Source organism: Mobula hypostoma, chromosome 2 (genome assembly GCF_963921235.1).
Source record: "Mobula hypostoma chromosome 2, sMobHyp1.1, whole genome shotgun sequence".
Taxonomy (NCBI): Eukaryota; Metazoa; Chordata; class Chondrichthyes; order Myliobatiformes; family Myliobatidae; genus Mobula; species Mobula hypostoma.
The window spans coordinates 133,883,370-133,905,868 of NC_086098.1; the positions used below are offsets into that span (position 1 = coordinate 133,883,370).

A 22,499-nucleotide genomic window follows, 5' to 3' on the forward strand; every position below is an offset into this window, starting at 1 on the left:
TTCTTCCCCAATGGGTGTGGGCTTGACTCCAGAGAACACACCCAGCCTATGATAACTTTGGCATTTATCAACCAGTGACGTAATAGCCAAAAACAGCTCAGAATTTCTGTCAACTGCTGAAGGATCCATTAGACATTTTAAGTCAGACAGGTCCTTCCCCTCACTTTATAGACGCGAGAGCACTTGTCTTTAAAGTTCTCACCTTCAGCTCCGTGTCCTCCCCCCCAAAAAACATGGACTGCCCATGACCCCGCCTCTCCAGGGTCTCCCACCCTATGAGGCAGCGCAACTTTAGTTACATCACTGCCAGTCTGGACTAACACGACGTCCTTACCAGCTAATTGGCCATAACACGTTCATTCAGTGTAACCTTTCCCAACACTTTTGCAGATCTCAGCACTCTCAGTAGCAGTTCTTCAGGAATTCGGATATCCATCCTGCTCAAAACACAAGCATTATTTGTGGATAATCACTTTGAATCACACCAAACCTTAATCCCTGTGATGTCCATAATAAAGTACCTTAATTACATTCCCAACACTAGTTTAAACATGGGTTTAAACACAAATAGCTTAATCAATTCTTATACAGCATTCACATTTCACCCCACAGATGTAACCCTCTCACCGGAGCTCGTATACAGACTTGGCTTAGTGGCTAACTCTGCTAACAGGCATGTGACTCAGCAGTGAGAAGGTCAGTTTTCATAAACAATATACGTCTAGAGTTGGTATGACTTGTGGTCCAACCAAATAGGTAAGTTAGGATGTTCCAATTAAAGAACATAGGTTGTAGCAAATGCTGTGTAAATGCTGCCCGTACACAGTTATTGGTAGCTGAGAAATAACAGATCATACACCAGCATAAAATTATAAAGAAAGTATATTTACCAAATTTTCAACTTTAACAAACAGTTACAGAAAAACAAAAATAAATGCAGCCATTACAGTTAAACCAGTCCAATGTGCACATAAACATTGGAGCTCATACTGGAGTATTCGGAGGTGTAACTAACTCTTAGTCGCGTGCTGGACCCACAATCTGCGTGAAAGCACCCACCACATTCTGAACTCCTCTCGAAGACCATCTTGAATAAACTGGCTGTCTCTCTCAGGAATATTGGCCCTTCCTCCTTGGAGCCATTTGTTAGCACAAAGCACTTCTTGCAATGGGGATTCTCCTTCCAACAGCATCCTGCAGCATCTTCCCTTGTACCTGTGCCCCGCTCTGCAGCTCCTGCCAAAAGACCCCAAACCAGACCTCTGTCCTTCAAAAACCTCTTCCGCACAGCTCTCTACAACCTTCTCTCACATCCCACAATCCGGATTGCTTGATTCACATTCCTAAGTTGGATAAATGGGTCCTTATCTTAGCCAAAGCCAAAACACACTTTCCAGCATGGCACACTGCTTTTACAGAAAACTGCTAATATAAACTACCTCACAGCATAGCGGTAGACATCTTAACCAGAACATTACACTTGTATTTTGTATTGTGGACTAAATATTGACTTGGATACGGGATAACTATCCTATTAATTTCAGAGTTGTTCCACATGTTTTAAACTCATCGAAGAGATCAGAAGCGGTGTTGATGTGAAAGACAATACCTCTGGCCGGACAGTGCCCTCTCAGTGCTGCCCTAATGAGCCATGCTAGATCTTTGCATGAAGTTTCTGAAGCAGAACTTGAACCCACAACCTTCCAGCACAAAGCAAGAGTGTGACCCATTGAACTGTGCCAGTAACTATGAAATTGAAACAGGCACAGAGCAATCAAGTTTACAAATGACTTTGGTGGAAGACTGTAGGCAGTTCATACATTACACCATCTCAAGTGATTTAAATTTCATCTGAAAACACAAGAGATATTGACAAGTGCTTTATTTGCACTGCTGACCAAAATTACCTTTGTGAGTGTGTTGGCATGCATACAATTGTTTTGAAACTAGTTTTCCTCTCCCTGCCAGCACTGCAGTTTCTCTGCAACACTTTATTCTGCATTCTGTTACTGATTTCCCTTGAGCTACCTCAATGCACTGTTGTAATGAAATGACTGTAAGAATGGCGTGCATTCAAAGGAGCCTGTTGGTCCTGGCTTTTATGCTGCAGTACCATTTCCCGGGTGGTAGCAGTTGGAACAGTTTTTGGTTGGGGTGACTCAGGTCTCCAATGATCCTTCGGGCCCTTTTTACACATCTGTCTTTGTAAATGTCCTGAATAATGGGAAATTCACATCTACAAATGCGCTGGGCTGTCCGCACCACTCTCTGCAGAGTCCTGCAATTGAGGGAAGTACAGTTCCCATACCAGGCAGTGATGCAGCCAGTCAGGATGCTCTCAATTGTGCCCCTATAGAAGTTTCTTAGAATTTCGGGGGGGCCATACCAATCTTCTTCAACCGTCTGAGGTGAAAGAGATGCTGTTGTGCCTTTTTCACCACACGGCCAGTGTGTACAGATCACGTGAGATCCTCGGTGATGTTTATGCCGAGGAACTTAAAGCTGTTCACCCTCTCAACCCCAGATCCATTGATGTCTGTAGGGGTTAGCCTGTCTCCATTCCTTTTAATGTCTTAGATTTGGTAACTCAGCAGTGGTCAGTGAGGAGGACCATTAACTTACAGGCTTGAGTATAGTTATAACAGGAAGCTCATAGACATGTTCTTTGGGATGACTACTAATGGAGACATGGCCAGCCTTGTCCACATCATTAGAACAGATAAAAAAAACTAAAAGCAGGCACAGATTCTCACCAAATTTCAAATGGGTTTCAATCCTGAGAATTATTCATATCTTGGAACAGTTTGCAAGTTGGAAATACAGCTGCCTGACAATGTACTTAAAGAAAAACATAGGCCAACCAAGGGCGATAATTGGTAATATCAGTGTGTTTCACTCAAGCATTTAGTTTTTACCTTAGAGTTCCTACACTACAGAAGATGGCCACAGCAGCTGGCAAATTTAACCTGGTGGTCTCCCAAACATTTGTTCATATGTATGGGCTATACGTAAGTCAGGCACTGTAACCTGAAAAGTTCCAGTATTGGTGGGATTGTTGTGCCAAATTGTCACCACTAAGGTTCGTCATCCTTTCCTTGTCTCTTGATTTCAACTAGTTATTGGAAATTCACGAATCACAGATTTATAATTGCTAACTGCTCTGGAACTGCATGATATTTGTGAAAGAAACTTCCACCACCCACTGTGCGAGGTAGCGTAACATTTGGTCAAAGATATCTGCCCTGGTACTAATGCCTGTGCACATATAATTAAAAAGTTCTGACAAATCTACATAACACTGCATTCCCTCCAAAGTTGTATTGTTCCTAAGGTGTGATACCCACAAACTGCTCACTGTATTCTAGGTGTGCTTTGACTTGGAAGGAAATGTGTTGTCTAACATTATGCAAACTATGTGACAATAGGTCATTATTTAAGATTGAATGGCCAAGTTGGTATGATCTTTCTTTGATTCTGTTAAGGTTATTATTCTGTGGATTTATTGAGTTTGCCCACAAGACAATGAATCTCAGGGTTGTATATGGTGACCTATATGTACTTTGATAATAAATTTACTTTGAACTTTGGTAATCAGTTGCAGTATTCTTTCCAACCTTAAAATAAGATGATTTTCCTTATGTTTTTGGCAGGGTCATGAGATGACCAGCATTGGACTGCTGCTTGGAATTTCGGCTGCAAAACTCGGCACGATGGATATCTCGGTCACACGGCTTCTAAGCATTCACATTCCTGCTCTGCTACCTCCAACCTCAACTGAGTTGGACGTCCCCCACAACTTGCAGGTTGCCGCTGTAATGGGTGTTGGGCTTGTGTACCAAGGTACGGCCCACAGGCATATTGCTGAAGTTCTTCTGGCAGAAATAGGTGAGATTTCTTCAATTTTGGACTAAAAAAGTAGGTAAATGAAGAGTTATGGCAGTGGTCTTCAGTTGATATTGCTTGTCAGTAGAGCACAAACCTCCCAAGGTGTTCATAATCCAAGCTGTCATTCACAGAGTGTAGTGAGTGTACTTCATTTTATGGCAGGATATCCTTTACGCTGAGAGGTTAAGGGGCACCATCTATTCTTCAAATGCAAGCAGAGCAAAATAAAATTTGGGGACAGATGGCTTGCTGAAATGCCAAGTGACCTGCCTGGATCTGCCAGCTTTTACACACTTGGTGGATTCTTGGGACTGTCAAACACAGAGTGAAATGGTGCTGTCCACTCTGACCTCAGAATGGGGCAGCAGACGTTTCCTCTCGTATCCACTGAGCACGTGCAAGGTTTGACCTGCTGCACGCACAGCAGCCCCATTCAAATCAATGGGAAGAAACATTTGTCCATAAACTCTCACTGATTTAATTCAGTTCATGGAAATGTATTAGTTTTTGTGTTTTGCTTTTTATTTAAACCATTTGCAAGTTTAAAAAATTCACAGTGTGCTAGCATTTACCTTCCTATGAGTCTGGGAAAGGGTCTTCTCTGGGTGTTCTTACAGCCAGAGACTTGCTTGCTTTGAGTCACTTCAACAAACTGGGAGCCAGCCTCCTAATCTTGGCACTGGATTAACCTGCCAATTAGTTTGTGGAGAAGTCAATAACTTTCTAAGTTGTAATATGAGACAATCTTGGGTGGTTCTGATTTTTGCACGTGAGCATTGATATGCTCTTTTGTATGAAACTAAGTTGCAATATTTTCACATATTACACAGGAGAAGGCCAATAAGCCCACCAAGTCTATGCCACCTCTCAGAGCACTTCCATCATTTTTATTCCCTGAACACACTCTCTCTCTCTCTCTCTCTCTCTCTCACTCTGTCACCCTCTCACCCCCACCCTCACCCCCTCACCCTCTCACCCCCACCCTCACCCTCTCACCCCCACCCTCACCCTCTCACAGTCTCATTCTCTTTCTCATTCTCTCTCTCTCTCTCATTCTCTCTCTCTCTCTCTCTCTCTCTCTCTCTCTCCCTCTCCCTCTCCCTCTCCCTCTCCCTCTCCCTCTCCCTCTCCCTCTCCCTCTCCCTCTCCCTCTCCCTCTCCCTCTCCCTCTCCCTCTCCCTCTCCCTCGTCCTCTCCCTCTCCCTCTCCCTCGTCCATTAGCTTCCCTTTGATTAACCAACAAGCCAGCATGGCTTTAGGACTTTAGGATATGTGAGGAAACCAGACCACCAGGGAAGTATCTGCTTTATTTTAAATCCCATTAACATTTCCCATTAACATGCAGACCTCGTCAGCATTTTAGCTTCTGTAAACATGAAGTTATACAAATTTCTGCACCCATATTCTAATCTGCTTCTTAACCTGCCACCTCCCTCCACTGGTTCCCAATTAAATAGCATCCAGGCCTTAAAATCTCTTGCTTTTATATCCGTCCTTGACCTTAGCTCTTCTCGTCCCACTAATCACTAACCCTTAATTTCCCCCCATTTATTTGTGTTTCTCTGCTTTTGGTATCTTGAGCTTCCTGACAGACGGTGAGTCAAGTTCGGAAGTGAGATCATTATTTTATTAAGATGGCCCAGATTTAGATAGTTGAGCTCATTTAATGATAAGTTGTGCATCTTCCGCTCCAAAGGATTTTTTTTTTAGTTAGCTTTGTATTGGCCATGTTTACTGATTCCTTTTAACCTTCAGCAAGCAGAGTATTTTATTGGAAATAACAGAGGATTACATCATTTATATGGTAGAGCAAAATTCCCATTCTCGAGAACATCTTTGCAATGTTGAACTGTTGTGGCAAGTTAAATAGAGATTGGAAAAAACTCGGAAAATAGGTAGCTTGCATTGTTGATGGTTGGGTTGAGTTGTTCTCTGATCTTGGCAATCCATTTGCAACTGTTTCGTCACCATACAAGGAAGCATCTTTAGTGCACTGTTCACTTGTGGTATGTCCTCTGAATGCTTGGCTTTTATATTCTTCTCAATCAGTTGATTGGTTGTCATTACGGAAGCTCAATTGGGCATCAGTGAAAGTCACAGCACAAGCAAATGCGCAGCGTGCAAGAGAGTTCATAGAAGCGTGGTTGTATGTTAATGATTCTATAAGCAGACAGGTAGACCTCGATCCCATTTATAAGCCAGTGCGGGCAGAATTCCAGACAATGGACAGAGTTTTCCACACAACCAATCAGCGATGGGACTCCCCCTCCCAGCATCATAGTTGAGTTTCCATAATGACGACCAATCAGTTGATTGATAAGTATGTAAAAGCCTCGTATTTGGAGGGCACGCCACAAATGAACAGCTCACAAATGATATCTCCTTGTATGGTGTTGATACTTTTGCAAATGGAGAACAACTCAAACCCAACCTTAAATAGAGATAGCAACACACATCAAAGTTGCTGGTGAACGCAGCAGGCCAAGCAGCATCTGTAGGAAGAGGTGCAGTCGACGTTTCAGGCCGAGGCCCTTCGTCAGGACTAACTGAAGGAAGAGTGAGTAAGGGATTTGAAAGTTGGAGGGGGAGGGGGAGATCCAAAATGATAGGAGAAGACAGGAGGGGGAGGGATAGAGCTGAGAGCTGGACAGGTGATAGGCAAAAGGGGATACGAGAGGATCATGGGACAGGAGGTCCGGGAAGAAAGACAAAGGGGGGTTACCCAGAGGATAGGCAAGAGGTATATTCAGAGGGACAGAGGGAGAAAAAGGAGAGTGAGAGAAAGAATGCATAAAAATAAGTAACAGATGGGGTACGAGGGGAAGGCGGGGCCTAGCGGAAGTTAGAGAAGTCGATGTTCATGCCATCAGGTTGGAGGCTACCCAGACGGAATATAAGGTGTTGTTCCTCCAACCTGAGTGTGGCTTCATCTTTACAGTAGAGCCCTCCCCCTCCTGTCTTCTCCTATCATTTTGGATCTCCCCCTCCCCCTCCAACTTTCAAATCCCTTACTCACTCTTCCTTCAGTTAGTCCTGACGAAGGGTCTCGGCCTGAAACGTCGACTGCACCTCTTCCTACAGATGCTGCTTGGCCTGCTGCGTTCACTAGCAACTTTGATGTGTGTTGCTTGAATTTCCAGCGTCTGCAGAATTCCTGTTGTTTGCGCTTAAATAGAGATACATTGTGTTACATTAATTTGCTTTGAGAGGCTGATCAAGGCACACATTAAATCAAGCCTCCCAGACAACCTTTATCCACTGCAGTTCCCCTACCAGTAAAGACAAATACGTTAGACTATTGCTCATAGAGATTAGCTCTGTGTTTGATACTATGGTTCCAAGCAAACGCATCTCCAAATCCCCACCTCCTTTTGCAACTGAATACTTGACTTCCTGACCAACAGACAGCAATCAGTAACACCCCGCCACAATTATTCTCAACTCCAGTGTCCCATAATGCTGCAGATGCTTAGTTCCCATAGTGAACTATATTTCAGTGATGAGTCAGAATACAGAAAAGAGATAGACAGGCCAGTGACATAGTGTCATGGCAACAACTTTTCCCTCAATGTCAGCAAAACAAACAAACTGACCATTGTGCTCAGAAAGGGAGACAGTGCACGTTTTCCTGTTTACATCATTGATGCTGAAATTGAGACGGTTGAAAGCTTCACGTTCCTAGGAGTGAACATTTTTAATAACATATCCTGGTCCACCACATTGATGCCATAACTGAACACCTCTACTGCCTCAGCCAACTGAAGAAATTTGGAAATTCCCATTTAACCAATTTTTATTGATACACCATAGAGAGCAGCCTGTCCAGATAGATCGTGGTTAAGTATGGCATCACAAAAAAACTGAGGAGAGTTGTGGACACAGATCAGCACATCACAGGATCCAGCCTTCCCTCCATGGACTCTTTCTGCACTTGTCACTACCTTGGTAAAGCAGCCGAGATAATCAAGGACCCTGCCCACCCAGTCATTCTCTCTTCTCTGCCTTCCCATTGGGCAGAAGTTACAGAAGCCTAAAAGCGTATACTACTAGGGTCAAAGATGTTTTCTATCCAGCTGTAATACAACTTTTGAATGGTTCCATACTACAATAAGGTAGACTCTTGATCTCAATCTATCCCGCTATAACCTTGCACCTTGTAGTATACCTGCAATGCACTTTCCCTGTAGCTGTAACATTTCATTCTGTACTCAGTTTGTTTTACCTTGTACCCAAGCAGTAAGACTGATCAATACCACCACTGACTAATCCACCCTCCACACATTCACCACCTCTATTTTATCATTTCCTATCAGAGTAATCTTGTGACCGACACTCCTGTGGCTAGTGTCCCTTTATGGGCATACAATCAATACCAGTAAGCCAAGGGTACATGGAGCCCGTGTTGGGAACTCCTGGGCTAGAAAAACTCATCTGTAAAGGGAAAGATTGTTAGGTCGCATCTGCAAGGAAAGTGAAATGGGGCAAACACTTCAGCTCAGCAAACTTTCTATAAGGACCTTCTTCACTCAAATTTGGAAACAAATCCAACTTTTGTCTTTGTACATGACTTTGTGGCAGACCCATCATTTTTTTTAAGAGGTTATTTCTTGTGGTCTTATTTCCATGAGTTAGGTCGCCCTCCGGGCCCCGAGATGGAGAATTGTACGGACAGGGAATCATACTCACTGGCTGCTGGGCTTGCTCTTGGAATGGTCTGTCTTGGGGTGAGTTATATTTCTGACTTCAAAGTGCTGAGTTATTAGACCAAATGGCTTGTGGGGTGGGAAATCAGAATCAGTCCTGTCTTAGCCTCCCCTTATTCATCGATGTATGTCTAATTTCTATTAAAAAATATTCATTAAATCAGCCTTTTCAAGTATATCATTTTAAACACGGTCAATTTTATTAGTAAAAAGAAACATTTCTCATTGTCTTACCTTTAGTTCTTTTGGCAATTACTTTAAAGCGAGGACCATTGATGTACTTGCTTGAGGCAAAAGTTCTCCTAACTACTCTGTCTAAACCTAAGAACTTAAAAACCTCTTTAAGACTACCAATTTACTTTCTCTGGTCATAGGAGCATCATTTGAATTTTTCTAGCCATTCTTCAAATCCACAATCCTGATAGAATGCCACTGTATCCTCAAATCATTCCAACTGTGCTGCTGAGTGACCAAAATTCATTTGTTAAGGCTTATTGACAACTTATGAAGTTCTGTCACCGAGATCTCTTTAGCTTTTCTACGCTGGAGTCAAAGATTAGTACAGCTTCGTTCATCCCTTTGAGTCTGTGCTGGTTCTTTCAAAGAGGAATGCAATTAATACTACTTATCATTCTGTGGGCTAAGGCTACTATTGGCAAGACCAGCATTTATTGCCCATCCCTAATTGACTTTGAGAAGGTGTCATTGGGGAGGAAGTTTCAGGATTTAGGCCTCCTAGTTATGAAGAAACTGTGATCTGCATTCGATGGCCACTTTATTAGGTACACCTATACACCTGCTCATTAGTGCAGATATCTAATCAGCCAATCATTTGGCAGCAACTCAATGCAGAAAAGCATGTAGGCATGATCAGGAGGTTCAGTTGTTGTTCAGACCAAGCATCAGAATGGAGAAGAAATGTAAGTGACTTTGACTGTGGAATGATGGGTGGCTTGAGTATCTGAGAAACTGCTGGTCTCCTGGGATTTTCACACACAGCAGTCTATAGAGTTTACAGAGAATGGTGAAAAACATAAAAAAAAAATCCAGTCAGCGGCGGTTCTGTGAGCAAAAAAGAGAGATCAGAGGAGAATGGCTAGAATGTTTCAAGCTGACAGGAGGGCGACAGTAACCCAGTGGTGTGCAGAAGAGTACCTCTGGGTGCACCACACATCGAGCCTTGAAGTGGATGGGCTACAGCAACAGAAGCATGAACATCCACTCAGTGGCCACTTTTGTCGGTAATGGAGGTACCAAGCAAAGAGATCACTGAGTCAGTTTTTAAATCAGGAAGGTGTGCTCCCCAGAGGAGAACCTGTAGGAAGTGGATTGTCCAAGTCATAGGTACTACAGCGCAGAAAGAAGCCCTTTATCCCGTCTAGTCTGTGCCAATCTATTTATCTGCCTAGTCCCATTTACCTGCACCTGGACCATAGCCCTCCATACCCCTCTCATACAAGCACCTATCCAAATTACTCTTAAATGATGAAATTGAACCTGCATCCACCACTTCCGCTTCACCCTCAGAGAGAAAGAATTCTCCCGCATGTTCCCCTTAAACATTTCACCTTTCACTCTTAATCCATGAACTCCAGTTCTGGTCTCACTCTCCCTCAGTGGGAAAAAAAAGCTGCTTGCAGAAACCATATCTATACCCCTCATAATATTGTATGCCTTTATCAAATCTCCCCTCATTCTTCAATGGTCTAAGGAATAAAGTCCTAACCTATTCAATCTTTCCCTAAAACTCATGTTCTTACATTCTTTGTAAATTTTTTCTCTGCACTCTTTCAATCTTATTGACATCTTTCCTGTAGGTAGGTGACCGAAACTACACACAACACCCCAAACTAGACCTTAGCAACGTCTTATACTGTATAACTTCAACATAACGTCCCAGCTCTGTACTCAATACATAATTGAGTATGTACTATCAATACCCATAAGTGTCTTTTTCCCAACAGAACATACATCAGCTAGTGGTGGGAAGGATGAATATTCTGAATGGTAGTTGCGGCCCTATTCTACCAGAGTCTTTTATGGAAGCTGGTATTCAACCAGGCAAGTGGAGACTATTCCACTACACTCCTGACTTGTAAATGGTATCATTGCTTTTTCTGCATGTAAGTTTTGTTTTAATTCCTTACAATTTTCATTTCTTCCTTCAAATAATTGTCCAAACCTATTTGGGAAAATCCTGCCCTAACTTCAAACTCTTAAACCTTCATTACATAAAAAAGATTTTCTGCATGTTGCTTCAGCCTCTTTTCTCAATTATCTTAAATCTGTTCCTTTCAGAGGGTGCAGTTTCCTTATGTATTTAATTTAAGCCCTTAATGATTTTTAACGGCCCTACCCCTCATGATTAACCCCAGCTTCTGCCATCTACCTGTATTTATGATCCCATGCTAATATCTTCTCTATTATTATCATGCACAGTTTCTTAATCCTCTTTTAGTATAATCTTCACGTTTGTTTACAATTGCTCATTCAGTAATTTTTCTATGAGCTCTTAGAAAAGGTTCTCCTGTCCACCATGATATGAGATGCAATAAAGACCTTTCAGCCTATTGAGTCGGCACTACCATTCAATCATAGCTGATTATTTTTCAGTCTCATTCTCCCGCCTTCTACCTTTAACACCTGAGCCACATACCAATGAAGGACCTATCATTCTTTGCCTTAAAGACACCTAAAGACTTGCTCTCTGTGGCAATAAAATCTGTAGATCTCTACTTAATGAAGGTTGCTGATGTGTTCTAAATTGGATGCTGTTATTGAAAAGAAATCTCACAGCAGGTGTGCACCATTTAGTACAGTGGTTCCCAACATTTTTATGCCATGGGCCTGTACCGTTAACTGAGGGATCTGTGAACCCCAGGTTGGGAACCCCTGATTTAGCAGGTTATTTATGCTATTTAATTCAAGAATTGTTAATATTCAAAGATCTTTGAGAAAGTTAAACTTCTGAGTAGATATTATTATAGATAATTTCTCCTGCATATATCTTTTATATTTATCTGTTTGGCAAATGGAATTAGCAAAATTAGAAAACAAAATGCATTTCTATGCAATTTTCATCAGTATGAAACTGTGAATACTGGCTTGAATCTGTTGGGGACTTCTGATAAAGTGGCAAGGAATAATAATGTTGACCTTTTCATACATTTGTATTTTGCTATTCTGACTTCAAAGTCATCTTTTGGAAAGAGTTCAGCAATGAAGCAAGACTGTTGGTAGCACTTCAACTAAGGCTTACAGAGCTGAACGTCTTCATTGCAGAGAGAGTATAGAAAAGGCAACAAGTTTGTAAGTTGAGAGATGCAGGTAATGTAGTTGTGAACACGTTGTTTTAAATTGAACTAAAGCTGCAGAGCTGTGAGACAGAATTTGAAAGTCAATCTGCTCCTTCCCAATGGCCATGTGAAGATCTGAAAGGAACCTTCAAATTAGTTGATCCTCTGCTGATGTCACCTTTCAACAAGAATTGAATAGCCATTGAGTTGAGACTAAGACTGAATATTGGGATAGAAGTTACAACAACTTGATCGAATTTTCATGGACAGACAAGGGCAATGAAGTGCTGTCATTTTGCATACTTGCCTTGAGCATGAGAAGGGTAAGCAAGCAGTGTTGTTCAGTAGAGATGTATGCTTTCTGATTTCATTTGATTATCTTAGTGGATCAATTTGTCTTTTTGGTTGCAGCAGAATTTTTGATGGTGCAGATTACATGTGGTCTGCAGCTGGGCAATAGCAATTTTCTGAGCTGATAATTGCATCTCTTTGAGGTAATGATACCTTGTCTTGCAGCATGGGAGTAATCTCATTGGGATGTCTGACCTGAATGTCCCAGACCAGCTGTACCAGTACATGGTAGGAGGCCACAGACGTGCCCAGTCTGGAATCCTCAGAGAAAAGCACAAATCACCCAGTTATCAAATTAAGGTCTGTAATTCTGTTTTGTTCTTAAGTTGTTGGTGGATGCTATTGGACAACTGTTACAGAGCCCAAATGGCAGATTTAGAGTCTTAGAGACATACAACATGGTAACATACCCTTTGGCCCACCAACTCTGTGCCCACCATCAGTCATCCATTTTGTTCTCTCCACATTCTTGCCTCCTTCTCGCGCCCCCCCCCCCCAAATTCTACCACTCAGTAGCACACTAATGACAGTTAAGCTAGCAACCTGCAGATCTTTGGGTAGAAGAAGAAACCAAAGCAAACAAGGGGCGAACATACAAACCCCACACAAAATAGCATGCAAGGTCAGGACTGAACCCACATCTCTGTTGCTGTGACGTACCAGCTCTCCTAGCGGTGCCGCTCCAAGGGTTTTTAATGTGAAATGAGTAAATATTGCATAGCGTAAAACAATAAATTTCAACACATCATGCGTGTGTATGCTGGCTCTCTGAAAATTGCTGTCCACTTATTCTGTCTGGTATATTCTCCTGTTCTTTCTCAATACTTGTTTAATTTCAATTTTCTGTCTACTTCCTTAAAGAGTATGTCTGCCACTATTTCTGGCAGGTATTCCACATTGCAAGAAATGCTTGAAAAAATAAATTTTAAATTACTTCAGTCTAACCAACCACCAACTGCCTTGAACTTTCATTAATGATCATTCATTCCCACATAACCAGAAACTCCTGGTCTGCCTTCTCCTCTGAACTCTTTTTGTCTTTATGAACAGATTCCCTTACCTTTTATTTTTTATTTTGTTGCTGAGAACTCATCTTGAGTTATCTTTGTGAATTTGTTCTGCATCCATTCCATTAATAACGTCACTTAAAGGTCTTAAGGCCTAATTTACAATTAAGCTTAGCGGTTACCACAAAGTTTTACAGTGCGGGCGATCTGGGTTCAGTCCCTGCTGCTGCCTGTAAGGAGTTTGTACGTTCTCCCCGGGACCATGTGTGTTTCGTCCAGGTGCTCCAGTTTCCTTCCACAGTCCGAAGACGTACCGGTTTGTAGGTTAATTAGTCATCATAAATTGTTTGATGATGAGGCTCGGGTTAAATCGGGGGATTGCTGGGTGGCGTAGCTCAAAGGGCCAGAAGGGCCTTCTCTGTGCTGCATCCCAATAAACAAACAATCTAATTGTAGCTGACCTCATTGACGATCCTCACAACAAAGCATGGATTTTTTTTAAACTTCTGAGCGTTTATTATCTTTAAGATTTTGAACGTTTGTCTGCTTCTGCACTTTGGGTGTTTACTGTTGGAGATGTGGACTGTTGTACTGGAAGTAGAATTTGATTTCATTGTTATTTCTTTCTGATTGTAATTCTGCTCTTTGACAGGAAGGGGACACTGTGAATGTGGATGTCACATGTCCTGGAGCCACCCTGGCATTAGCCTTACTCTATCTGAAAACAAACAACAGGTGTGGTATATAAGAGGTAACATAATGCAGCTAAGCAAAGGACTGTGATTGGACTTTACCACAATACTCATGCTAACTCTTTGAAGGAGTTGTTTAATGTCCCTGTTCTTTCCCAATAGATCTGGGAAATTCTTCCTTTTGAGTATTTAATGCTGTTCTCTCTTAAAATTTATAATTAATGTGATTTTGCTATTTATTCAGTCAGTAGATTCCACGTCACAGCTACTTTAAAGTGGATGTTTTTTTGACTTGCCCAAATACTAAATGACATCCAGTTCCCACTTCTCATTCCAACAGCAACACCTGTCCCGATTCTGACAAAAGGTTTTTGACCTAAATTATCAACTCTGTTCCTCTCTCCACTGTTGCTGCCTGACGTATTTCAGCATGTTCTTTTTGTATTTAATATCTCTAGCATTTGTCTATAGATTTAGTTTTCCCACCTACTCCTTTATAGAGATGAATGATTTTGCTATATCCATCATCCCTTTGCTTTTTGAAATATGCTTTTTGTGCCTGACAACAGAAAAAAAATATAATTTAATTTGTCCACCATTTCTTTGTTTCCCTATATAATTTCTCCTGATGTAGGCTGTAAAATCTAATCCCTGGTGTATTCCAGAGTATCTGACTTCAAAATAGGGTGGAATGTAAGACCAACTGTTGCCCACTTAACCCTTTGTACCATTTCAGTAGTTTAATTCCTGTGACCTTCCCCTTTCCACCTTTCTTAGCCCTAACCCTGTAAAAACAAAAGACTTGCTTAACATAAATTGCTCAGTCCAAGACTTAACAGTTGCCATAGCGTTCAGAAATACTTATTCACTGGAGTTCAGAAGAAGAAACGTGATGCATTTTGGGAAGTTAAAGCAGGGCAGGACTTGCACAGTAAATGACAGGGTCATGAAAGATGTTGTAGAACAGAAGGACCTGGAGGTACAGTTGCATAGTTCACTGAAAGTGACAGCTCAAGTCGATAATGTGGTGAAGAAGATGTGTATGCCTTCATCAGATGAGGCATTCAGAGCAGGTGTCTGATCTTCATGTTAAGCTGCATAGGACATTAGTGAGGGAGGATTGTGCAGTTTTGGTCACCATGTTGTAGGAAGAATATGATTAACCTGCAGAGCAGGGGTTCCCAATCTGGGGTCCATAGATATAACAGTAGGCGTCCATGGCATGAAAAAGATTGGGAACCCCTGCAAGAGAATGCAGATATGATTCACGGTGATGCTGGGACTGGTGAGCTTGAGTTAAAAGGAGAGACTAGATAGTTCAGGGGCCTGTTTTTTGAGGTGCAAAGGAGGCTAAGTGGTGAATTTAGGATTATAAAATTATGAGGGCCATAGATAAGACGGGTTGTTAAGTGTCTTTTTCCAAGGATGGTTATATTTAGAACTAGTTAGTATAATTTTACTGCGCGAAGGGAAAGATTTAAAGGGGACCTGAGGGGGGCAGTTTTTCACATAGTCTGTGATGGATATATGGAACAAAACCAGTAGAGGAAGTGGTAGAGGTGTACTCAAATAGGTTTAAAAGAAATTTGGATAGATTCAGAGATTGTAAAGTTTTTAGGGAGAAAGTGGATCAAGTGCAGGTAAATGAGATTGGGTTAAAAAGGCAACTCGGTCAGCATGGACAAGTTTTAATCGAAGGGCCTGATTCCATGCTGTATTATCGCTATTGAAACATGTAATAATCTGCAAAGTCTTGAAAGGGCGGAATTGTAGAAAACATTTACTCTTGGGAGAAAATCTAGAACTAGGGGTGACTGTTTAGAAATAACAATTGCACAATTAAGACAGGACAGGGATGAGGAGCTTTGGAACACTTGTTTGAAACAAGAATTTTTGAATGTTTTGAAGTTAGATGGAAGCTTGATATGCAAGGGAGATAAAGTTTTCTAGGCAAGGTAGGAATGCAACATTGAAGCTTTGATTTTATTAAACAATGCAGTAGACATGTGGTCTCCTCCTGCTTTTAATTCTTATGCTTGTAAAGGGCCACTAAATGGAAGAAGAGTGTGAGTTCCAAAGTTCTATCCAGACTCCCATTTTAAACTTTGATCCCTGGTCATTAACTCCAGGAACAGTCAAATTAATTTTTTTCTATCTTTCCTGTTGATTCCCTTTATATTGAAACATTTGGTCAGTTGACACGGAATTCACAGCCTTCCACTGTGATTACTTGAGTTCTTTTTTTAATGACCCATTCCTAGTTCCTCTCAATTAGCGAATCCATTTCGCTCAACACCATTTCCATGCACTCATCCTACATTTATCGATTGTCTCAGTTTTCAAAACCTCCAGGTCTCTCTCTAGAATGTACTCAGTGACTGAGTCTCCATGGTCCTCCACATGAAAGAATATCTTCTCATCTGATCCCTTATTTTGAGACTGTAACCCCTGGTTCTGCTCTTTTCAGCGTTTTCTGTTGTCCTATAAGAATTGTATATAGTTCAGTGAGATCACTTATCATCCTTTGTAACTCAAGAGAATATATTGATATCCTCTGCTCTTCCAAGAATCTCAGCCTCCTGAGGGATCAATTTGTGAATCTTAGTTACATTCCATTTTTCCTTCACAAGCATTCCAGGTGTGTTCTCATTAAGTCCAATGTAATTGCAGTAAGATGTCTTTCTCTTCTACTCAAATATGTTAAAGGCTAATCTACTAGTTGCCTTTGTAATTGCTTGCTAAACCTTCTTATTAGCTTTTGCTGATTTGCTTACCAGCTCCCTATGAACAGCAACATTTCAGTCTCCGGCCGTTTAAAATATATTAAAATTATGTCAAGTAGTTTGGCAAAAGTGACCTCTTTCTGCGGTATATTTTATCTGCCATGTCCTAATCCATTTGCCCAGCCTTTCTATGTCCCCAAAGTCTTTCTACATCCTCCTCACAATTCACACCACCTCCCAGCTCTGTTTCACTCGCCAATTTTACAAATAATTTCAGAACCTGTAAAAGGTCAGAACAAACAGTGTTTTACTGAATATTATTATCAGTAAAATTTGTCCTAGTTATGTACTGTACATGTGCAATGAGTTGTTAATTTAAACTGACTTCGCTAAATTTACTTTATCTGGCAAAAGCTAGATGTTAAGATTTAACTCTAATATAAAATAAACTTGACACAATAATGAAATTTACAGTTTTTTTAAACAGCTGACAGTTCTAGTTACATTAGCTTTGGAATGGCTAACGATTAGTACATTTGCAAATTTTAGCCTGCGGTTCCCAGCTTTCTTGTGGAGTCTGAATCTTGGGCAGAGAGATATGCAGCATTTCATGATTAGACTTTGTACACCTTCAAATTTTATTGCTGAGATTACTCCGGAAGTTCAAGATACATCTGAATCCATGGATGCAGAAAGTAACCAAGGCAGCAGCAGGTTTTATACTTCTCCCATTCCATCTCCTCATTCCTGCTTATTGGCACCCCTGAATACCAAGAACTTCTATTAAAGGCTGGTGTGTACCATCTACCATCGACACAAGAACTGGAGCTACTCATTTACTTCAGTATTTATGGACAAACTCAACCTCGTGCTTCTGCCGTGAGTGGTTTCCACCTGCTTCAGAAAGGTATCTATTGTACTGGAGCCCAAGAAGAACATGGTGATTTGCATCAATCATACCATCCATTGGCACATGAATCAAATATAATAAAGCGCTTTGAGAACTTGGTTATGGTGCAAATCAGCTGCTGCCTTAGAGGCGACCAGGATCTACTCTAATTAGCTCCCCACCACAACAGGTCAACAGTAGATACGATTTTTCTGGGTCTTCACTCTGTTCTGAACCAGCTGCACAACAGGAACTTGCCGTATATTAGAAACACAAGAAAATCTGCGGATTCCGGAAATCCAAAGCAACATACACACAAAATGCTGGAGGAACTGAGCAATCAGGCAACATCTATGGAAAAGAGTAAACAGTCAACGGTTTGGGCCGAGACTCTTCATCAGGACTGGAAAGAAAGGGGCGAAGTCAGGACTTGTCGTCATACATCAGGCTGCTTTTCATTGATTACAACTTGGCATGCAACACAATCATCCCATCAAACCTCATCAAGCTTCAAGATCTGGGCCTCTGTACATAGAACATAGAATAGTACAGCACAGTACAGGCCCTTCGGCCCACAATGTTGTGCTGACCCTCAAACCCTGCCTCCCATATAACACCCCACCTTAAATTCCTCCATATACCTGTCTAGTAGTCTCTTAAATTTCACCAGTGTATCTGCCTCCACCACTGACTCAGGCAGTGCATTCCACGCACCAACCACTCTCTGAGTAAAAAACACAACAACTCTAACATCCCCTTGAACTTCCCACCCCTTACCTTAAAGCCATGTCCTCTTGTATTGAGCAGTGGCGTCCTGGGGAAGAGGTGCTGGCTATCCACTCTATCTACTCCTCTTAATATCTAGTATACCTCTATCATGTCTCCTCTCATCCTCCTTCTCTCCAGAGAGTAAAGCCATAGCTCCCTTAATCTCTGATCATAATCCATACTCTCTAAACCAGGCAGCATCCTGGTAAATCTCCTCTGTACCCTTTCCAATGCTTCCACATCCTTCCTATAGTGAGGCGACCAGAACTGGACACAGTACTCCGTGGCCTAACCAGAGTTTTATAGAGTTGCATCATTACATCGTGACTCTTAAACTCTAGCCCTCGACTTATGAAAGCTAATACTCCATAAGCTTTCTTAACTACCATATCTACCTGTGAGGCAACTTTCAGGGATCTGTGGACATGTACCCCGAGATCCCTCTGCTCCTCCACACTACCAAGTATCCTGCCATTTACTTTGTACTCTGCCTTGGAGTTTGTCCTTCCAAAGTGTACCACCTCACACTTCTCCGGAAGAACTCCATCTGCCACTTCTCAGCCCACTCCTGCATGCTGTCCTCCCTCTGTTACAGAATACTCAATTTGTTCATTGGCATACCGCTGTCAGTGAGGGTTGATAACATCTCCTCCGTACAGGCCAGCACAGATACACTTCAAGGTTGAGTGCTTAATGTCCATTCTTCAACCTGTGTACATATAACTGTGTGGCTAGCCACAGCTCCAATGGGACCTTCACGTTTGCCTAGAACAATACTTTTGTTGGACAAATCTGAGGTGGTAAGAAGTCAGTTTACCAGAGTGAGATGGGTACCTAGCTGAATGATTGCACAAAACAATCTCGCATTCAACATCATTAACTAGCGAGCTGATTGCTGAGTTCAGGGTATGGAAGGAGAGCTCACATGTGCCAATCAACATTGGAGAGTTGACAGTGGAGAGATTCAGCAGCTTTAAGTTCTTGGGTGTTAACATATTAGATAACCTGCCCTGGGTCCAACACATGGATGCAGCACATGGATCCAATCATAGGGAAAGTGTACTTGCATATTTACTTTTTTAGGATTTTGAGGAGGTTCAGCTTGTCACCAAACACTCTACAAACGTCTACAGATACACAGTTGAAAGTAAGCTGAGTGCTTGCTTCATGGCCTGGCACAGTACTTCGAATGCATAGGAACATAAGAAGCTGCAGTGAGTAATGGACTCTGCCCATCCTGGGCACTTCCCTCCCCACCATTGGTAGTATATACAGGAGAGACAGCCTCAGGAAGGTAACATCTATCTTAAAAGATCCCCACCATCAGGGCTGTGCCATCTTTTCACGGCTTCCATCTGGCAGGAGGTACAGAAGACTGAAGTCCCACACCACCAGGTTCAAGAATAGCTACTTCCCTTCAACCATTCAGTACTTGAACCAGCCGGCAAATCCCTCATCAGCACAGTTCAGCAACATAAAGACCACCTTGAACTGAAAAGCACTTTTTTGATTCGGTTGTGTTGCCTTGTAAAGATTGTGTTTATGCTTAAAAACACAATCTTTAAGCATTCTCTTGCCGTAGACTCCCCCACCATGGGAAACATCCTTTCCACATCTACTCTATCTAGACCTTTCAACATTCAAAAGGTTTCAGTGAGAAACCCCTCATCCTCTTAAATTCCAGCGAGTACAGACCCAGAGCCATCAAACGTTCCTCGTATGATAACCCTTTCATTCCTGGAATTATCCATGGGCTCTTAGCTTGGTAAGCAGTCTCATGTGTGGCACCTTGTCAAAGGCCTTCTGAAAGTCCAAATATACAATATCCACTGCATCCCCTTTACCCATCCTACATGTAATCTCAAAAATTCCAACAGGTTCGTAAGGCAAGATTTTCCCTTCAGGAAACCATGCTTAAAATTTATGCTTAATATATGTTATTTTCATGTGAGCATTGCTTATGTGGTGATATGTGCCTGTGTTGCTGCCACAAGTAAGTTTATTATTACACCTGCGCATAAATTTTCTTGTACATGTGGCAATAAACTCAGCTCTGACTAAATTCCTGTCAGTAATTCTCAAACCCAAGTAGGACTAAAGTGGCAAGTGCAGTGTGTGCACACTGCTTCAATGACCCTTCTTGATAGATACATTCATATATACACACACACACACACACACACACACACACACACACACACACACACACTCCTGTTCACTCTCCATTGATCCATTTAAATCCCAGAACTCTCCATCCAATAAGTCCTTTAGTAGCTTCAAGTGGACAACAGTTGCAGTTCAAGGTGGCAGCTCCACTCCACAACCTTCTCAAGAGCTATTAAGGATGGGCAGTTAATGTTGAGTTTTCTGTTATGCCCACATCCCAAAAAGTAGAATTTAAAACAAAATTCTCAGTAGGTGGTTGTCTTGTTCCTTGTCACTACAGAGATAGCTGCTAGTGGATGGGAGCTTCAGATTAGAGCTGGTTAGTTGACTGTTCCACTTCTGCCTCTTAGGCACCTGAAACTGAAAGACAAATATATGCACAGTAAAGTAAGCCTGTGTGAGACTAAACGAAAGGCTGGTAAGAAATGTCCTAACCAAAAGCATAAGGCAAATTATGCTGCATCTCAACTTGAGACTGTTCTTTGGAATAAATAGTGAAGTTTCAAGCAGTGTATGGCTTTAAACATATGTTCTATTTTAGTCAAAGTGTGGGAAGATAGGAGGATTTTTATATGGGTGAGGAATGTGTGGTATCTCATTTTGACTTTCTCTCCATTACAGATGAGAGATTTCTGGTTTAGCTCCCATATTTTTTTCTTTCCATTACTCATGGAGTGGTCAGCATGGGTTCATGAGTTATGAATGGCAAAATAGCACAACTGTGGCTGAACAATGGAAGTCAAAGCTAATGTAAAAGCAATAGAAAGGGCATACAACAAAGTAAAAATTTGTCAAAAGACAGGATTGGGAAGCTTTTATAACCCTACAGAGAGAAACTAAAAGAATTGTTAAGAGGGAAACGTTGAAATATGAAAGCAAGCTAACAAACAATGTCAAAGAGGAGAGTAAAAGCTTTTTCAAGTATGTAAGAAATAAATGGGAGATGAGAGTGGATATAGGACTGCTAGAAAATGCGACCAGAGAAATAATGGGGGAACAAGGAGATGGCAGATAAATATTTTGCATCAGTCTTCACTATGGAAGACACTAGCAATGTGCCAGATGTTGAATGGTGTGAGGGAAGAGAAGTGAGTGCAGTTGCTATTACAAGGGAGAAGGTGCTCAAAAAGCTGAAAGACTGAAGGGTACACCTGGACCTGGACCAGATGAACTGCACCCCTATGTTTCTGAAAGAGGTAGCAGTAGAGATTGTGGAGGCATTAGTAATGATCTTTTAAGAATATTGGACTCTGGCGTGGCGCCAGAGGACTGGAAAATTGCAAATGTCACTCCACTCTTTAAGAAAGGAGGGGGGCAGCAGAAAGGAAATTATAGACCGGTTATCCTGACCTCAGTGGTTGGGAAGAAGTTGGAGTCAATTGTTAGGGAAAAGGTTATGAAGTACTTGGTGACACAAGACAAGATAGGACAAAGTCAGCATGGTTTCCTGAAGGGAAAATCTTGCCTTACGAACCTGTTGGAATTCTTTGAGGAGATTACAAGTAGGATGGGTAAAGGGGATGCAGTGGATATTGTATATTTGGATTTTCAGAAGGCCTTTGACAAGGTGCCACACATGAGACTGCTTACCATAATTCCAGGAATTATGGATAATTCCAGGAATGAAAGGGTTATCATACGAGGAACGTTTGATGGCTCTGGGTCTGTACTCGCTGGAATTTAAGAGGATGAGGGGTTTCTCATTGAAACCTTTTGAATGTTGAAAGGCCTGGACAGAGTAGATGTGGAAAGGATGTTTCCCATGGTGAGGTGTCCAGGACAAGAGGGCACAGCCTGAGGATAGAGGGACGTACATTTAAAACAGAGATGTGGAGAAATTTCTTTAGCCAAAGGGTGGTGAATTTGTGGATTTTATTACCACAGGCAGCTGTGGAGGCTGGGTCACTTGGTATATTTAAGGCAGAGCTTAATAGGTTTTTGATTGGATATGGCATCAAAGGTTACGGAGAGAAAGCCGAGGCGTCAGGTTGAGGAGCAGAAGAAAGGATCAGCCATGAT

General features: G+C 41.8%; 1 protein-coding gene across 3 annotated transcripts in view; it reads left to right on the forward strand.

Annotated features, from left to right (window-relative positions):
• The window catches only part of anapc1 (anaphase promoting complex subunit 1), a 243,904-nt gene that overhangs the window by 153,448 nt on the left and 67,957 nt on the right, over positions 1-22,499 (forward strand). For all 3 annotated transcript variants that reach the window (XM_063040702.1, XM_063040703.1, XM_063040704.1), the window contains 4 exons: positions 3,651-3,885; positions 8,518-8,609; positions 12,401-12,535; positions 13,895-13,977. In XM_063040702.1, coding sequence (XP_062896772.1) covers positions 3,651-3,885; positions 8,518-8,609; positions 12,401-12,535; positions 13,895-13,977 — 545 coding nt within the window. The remainder of the gene's footprint in view (positions 1-3,650; positions 3,886-8,517; positions 8,610-12,400; positions 12,536-13,894; positions 13,978-22,499) is intronic.